At 38.1% G+C, this 3,550-nt stretch overlaps 1 protein-coding gene across 1 annotated transcript; it reads left to right on the top strand.

Moving 5' to 3' along the window:
• Positions 1-906: 906 nt before the first annotated feature.
• Positions 907-1,575, top strand: LOC104950980 (leucine-rich repeat and fibronectin type-III domain-containing protein 3-like). The gene is made up of 2 exons (XM_010777605.1): positions 907-1,114; positions 1,203-1,575. The coding sequence occupies exons 1-2, from the start codon at positions 919-921 to the stop codon at positions 1,325-1,327; spliced, it is 321 nt and encodes a 106-aa protein (XP_010775907.1). The 5' UTR covers positions 907-918; the 3' UTR covers positions 1,328-1,575.
• Positions 1,576-3,550: the final 1,975 nt, after the last annotated feature.

The raw sequence follows: 3,550 nt of genomic DNA, 5'->3' as shown, positions 1-3,550 counted from the left end.
GACAGACAACAGAGGAGGCGCAGCAGCAACTTGCCAGCGGTCCCTCACTTCCGGTATTATTAGAATGGCGAGTTAGTTATTGGGAGATTAATGCATGCAGTTAAAGATCCAAATGCACACAGAAAGAGAGGACATACATGCAAACAGACTTACTATATGCTTTAACAACGAGGAAAGTAATATTTAGGGTAATATGTTGGTATCTTTTGGTTCTACTAGAATATGTTTACATGCCAGACTAGCTGGGTAAACAGTGCGTCCTAGCCATCATGGATTAAGGAGTTTGATGGCTTGTGTCACATTATGATGTTGCATTTCTTTCTAGTGTCTCCCAAATATTTTCTAAATAATTATGAAATTACAGACCATAGCAGATACAGTATTATGTCGAAACATAATAGCATGTACAAGTCCGTATTTTTATAGTTAATTAATATTTTTGCATCTATCGGTTAATATGAATTTAACCTTTGCTGTATCATGACAGCATTTTTTTGAATAAAATCCTTACACCTTATTGTGGATGGTCAACATTTTTCAAACCATAATGTTATGGGACAAGTTAACAGCAAAATTGAAGCTGTTGAAGGGTTGTGAACTTATAGAACTTATTCAATAATTGCTATATAAAAACAAATATTTGTAATCAGCTGGTTGACAAAACAATTTCATTTCAAGTTCCATTAAGTATCAAGCTACTACTTATATCCATGCCTGCAAACTTGTCCCCTTGCTGTTATGTCGCACAGTTTATTTATATAGAGTTAATTGAACAGTTTTCATTGTGATGTTGATGAATCATCTCACTTGGTCGGACTCAGTGAACCACAAAGCAAAAAGTAGCGCTTTTGAATCATAAATGCAAACCAGGCTTACTGTCCTTATGTCTTTATCTTTCTTCAGTTCCTTGGCGGTACCATGATTATAATCATTGGAGGCATCATCGTGGCCTCTGTCCTTGTCTTCATCTTCATCCTCCTAATGAAGTACAAGCTGCACAGTAACCACTACAAACAGAAAGCAACAGCACGACATGCCAACGTCTGCTCCCAGACCAACGGAGGGGGAGCTAACACACTCACTGTTCCTCCATTCTTCTCCTCTGCAGGGCAGGGTAAGTGGTGGAAAAGCAGGGAAATATATGTGACTTATTTTTGTTTCATCTGTTTCTAATAATTTGCCTCCACCTGGTTGTCTCCTAGGTGGAGGCGATGGTAAAAACTCCCAACCTTCATCATCAACTGAAGGGATGGGAGGAGTATCCATTCGAGGGACGACTGTAGTGGACTTAAATCCCACCCGTGACGAAGACGCCATCTCTCAATAACATATGAAATTGTTAATCAAACCTTCAACTCACCAATCATTAAGCCCAAACCAATACTCCAACTCCATCTCCCTCCCTCCCTTTTTTAAACTATTTGTTAATGGTGCCTGAAATCTAGTCTACTTCACGCTGAGGAGCAGCTCCTGTTTTTGGTAAGTAGCTGTGAAGCCAGTTTGTAAAAAGTCTGAATTCATTCTTTGTCAAATAACTGTAATAATGCTTGTATTATAAATTCAATTTGGATCAATTATTTTTTGTCATTTCTAATGTGAAGTCGGCGGAGAGTTTAAAAATGATGTGGAATTCCCGTGTTCCTGTCAAACCTGTTTTATTTAACTCTTCGAAAGGACTTTGAACAAGAATAAACGTTTTTTTTTCTTGCAGTGTGAACACACCATTAAACAGTTGACTTTTCTTCTTCTTTTAAAAAAAAATACTCTTTATATAATAGGATTATAATAATAATAATCCTCATTTACCTAATCACAATAATATAGATGGACCAGAAATGATAAATAAAATATATGTATACACATTTACATGCTCGATTATCAATCAATAGATACAAAACTATGAGGAATATTATTTTCAGTCCGATTTTCAGGGTAATCAGTCAACAGAAGCCTCAAGCGTCATCCATAGTTGATGTTACTTAGCTTTCCAGTCAATCATATGCAATATATTCAGTACCCAAATCTTTCTCCCATTTACGGGAAATATTCGGCAGTTCGTCCCAAGGAGTGAATAAAATGACGAGATAAAATGCTTAGAATTTTGGCGCTCCAAGATGAACTTCTCTGCTTCATTGCAAGGGAGGTTAACCTGTTAAACCCCAAGCCTATTTTTCAGGTCTCAGGCTCCAAAATGACATGCCCAGAACAAATGACTATATCTTCACTTCTAAAAGGGGTAAATTAATCATCTTTTTTCTCAAAGCAATGATACACCTGTGAGTTGGATGTAGAAAACTCAGAATCAATATAGATGTTTTATTTTAAAGTAAATTCAGATTGAACATAGTAAAAAAAAAAAAACTATAGTTTCCTTCCAAATAAAATCCATTTCTTCAAAGTGAAAACCACCCTTGAATGATAGGATAGTAGACAAAAAGCTTTAGGAATCCAAACTATAACATATAATAAGTACCCTGTATCAAGATTGATGCAAAACAAGTGAAACTTGACCTTTTTTAGAGAGGTTTAGAAAAAAAAATCCACCTCTGGGGTCATTTGGGTTTATTTGCCTTATCTCTGGAACCCATTGGTCGATTTTGGTGATTGACGCCTCTTTTGAACCGTTAGAGCCAATATAATCGAGGGGGAGTTCCTAAATCCATCTAAACATTACCATTGGTGAATGAGAGTGATGCGCAGCCAGCATGCCCAAAACCGGACGCTGGGTTACACTCTATATGAAAGCTACGTTTATTGACATAAATGTTATGATGGAGTATCAGTAATATGTAAATGACAGATGGTTTTTGACATAACACAGAAAAATGAAAGGATAGCAAAATATTTAGTAATCAAATACTTAAGGACCAAAGCATAACGTAAACAACACGGCAAGTGCAGCTGTCAGTGAAGGTCCATCCCCAAACGATGAACCCAGTCTCAACATAAAACAGAACCCCTTAAAAATAAAAACAGATGGCAACTTTTCAGTTGACAAGTGAAGCCAAGAGGCCGCCTTCATCCCGCTGCTGACGATCATTCCCTACAACCTCCCACCCAGGGCCGATTTGCTGTATCCACAAGATCAAACATCCCGTTTAAAGTAAAATAGGGCTAACGTAACAACATGACTATGATAGGTTGAGCAAGGTGTTTAACATGTTATTTCAAAACTTAGGAACCATTACATGTCAAATAATAATACCTGAGTTCAGTGGTAATCCTGCTCAGAGCAAAGAGAGATCCAGATCACTCTGGTAGTAAAGGAATTAGCACTTAAAATTAGCACTCAGTTATGTCCATTTTTGCTCAAAAAGTCATTCGCCTCCATGGTAGTTTTGAAGGTGCGCTCCTCTTCGTTGAAAGCGAAGCATAGGCTGGCCGGGTAGCGCATCTGGAAGCTTTTTCCTCTCTGGATAAGCTGTCCGCACGCCCCGTTAAACTGTTGTCTGGCCTCCCTCACATGTGCCGATAGATCCTGGCGAATGTAGACCTTGTTTCCTTGGTAGTGGAGGTCGCCTTTCTCCTTAGCCGCTGCAAGGATCCGTTG

This window comes from Notothenia coriiceps, unplaced genomic scaffold (assembly GCF_000735185.1).
Source record: "Notothenia coriiceps isolate Sejong01 unplaced genomic scaffold, NC01 NC01_scaffold00018254, whole genome shotgun sequence".
NCBI lineage: Eukaryota > Metazoa > Chordata > Actinopteri > Perciformes > Nototheniidae > Notothenia > Notothenia coriiceps.
The sequence above is the reverse complement of the archived record's forward strand: the minus strand, read 5'-3'. Positions and strand labels throughout refer to the sequence as shown.

Coding starts and splice junctions, on each gene's coding strand:
- LOC104950980 (XM_010777605.1), top strand. CDS start 919: ATGATTATAATCATTGGAGGCATCATCGTGGCCTCTGTCCTTGTCTTC. Junction 1,115..1,202: donor CTTCTCCTCTGCAGGGCAGG/GTAAGTGGTGGA, acceptor GTTGTCTCCTAG/GTGGAGGCGATGGTAAAAAC.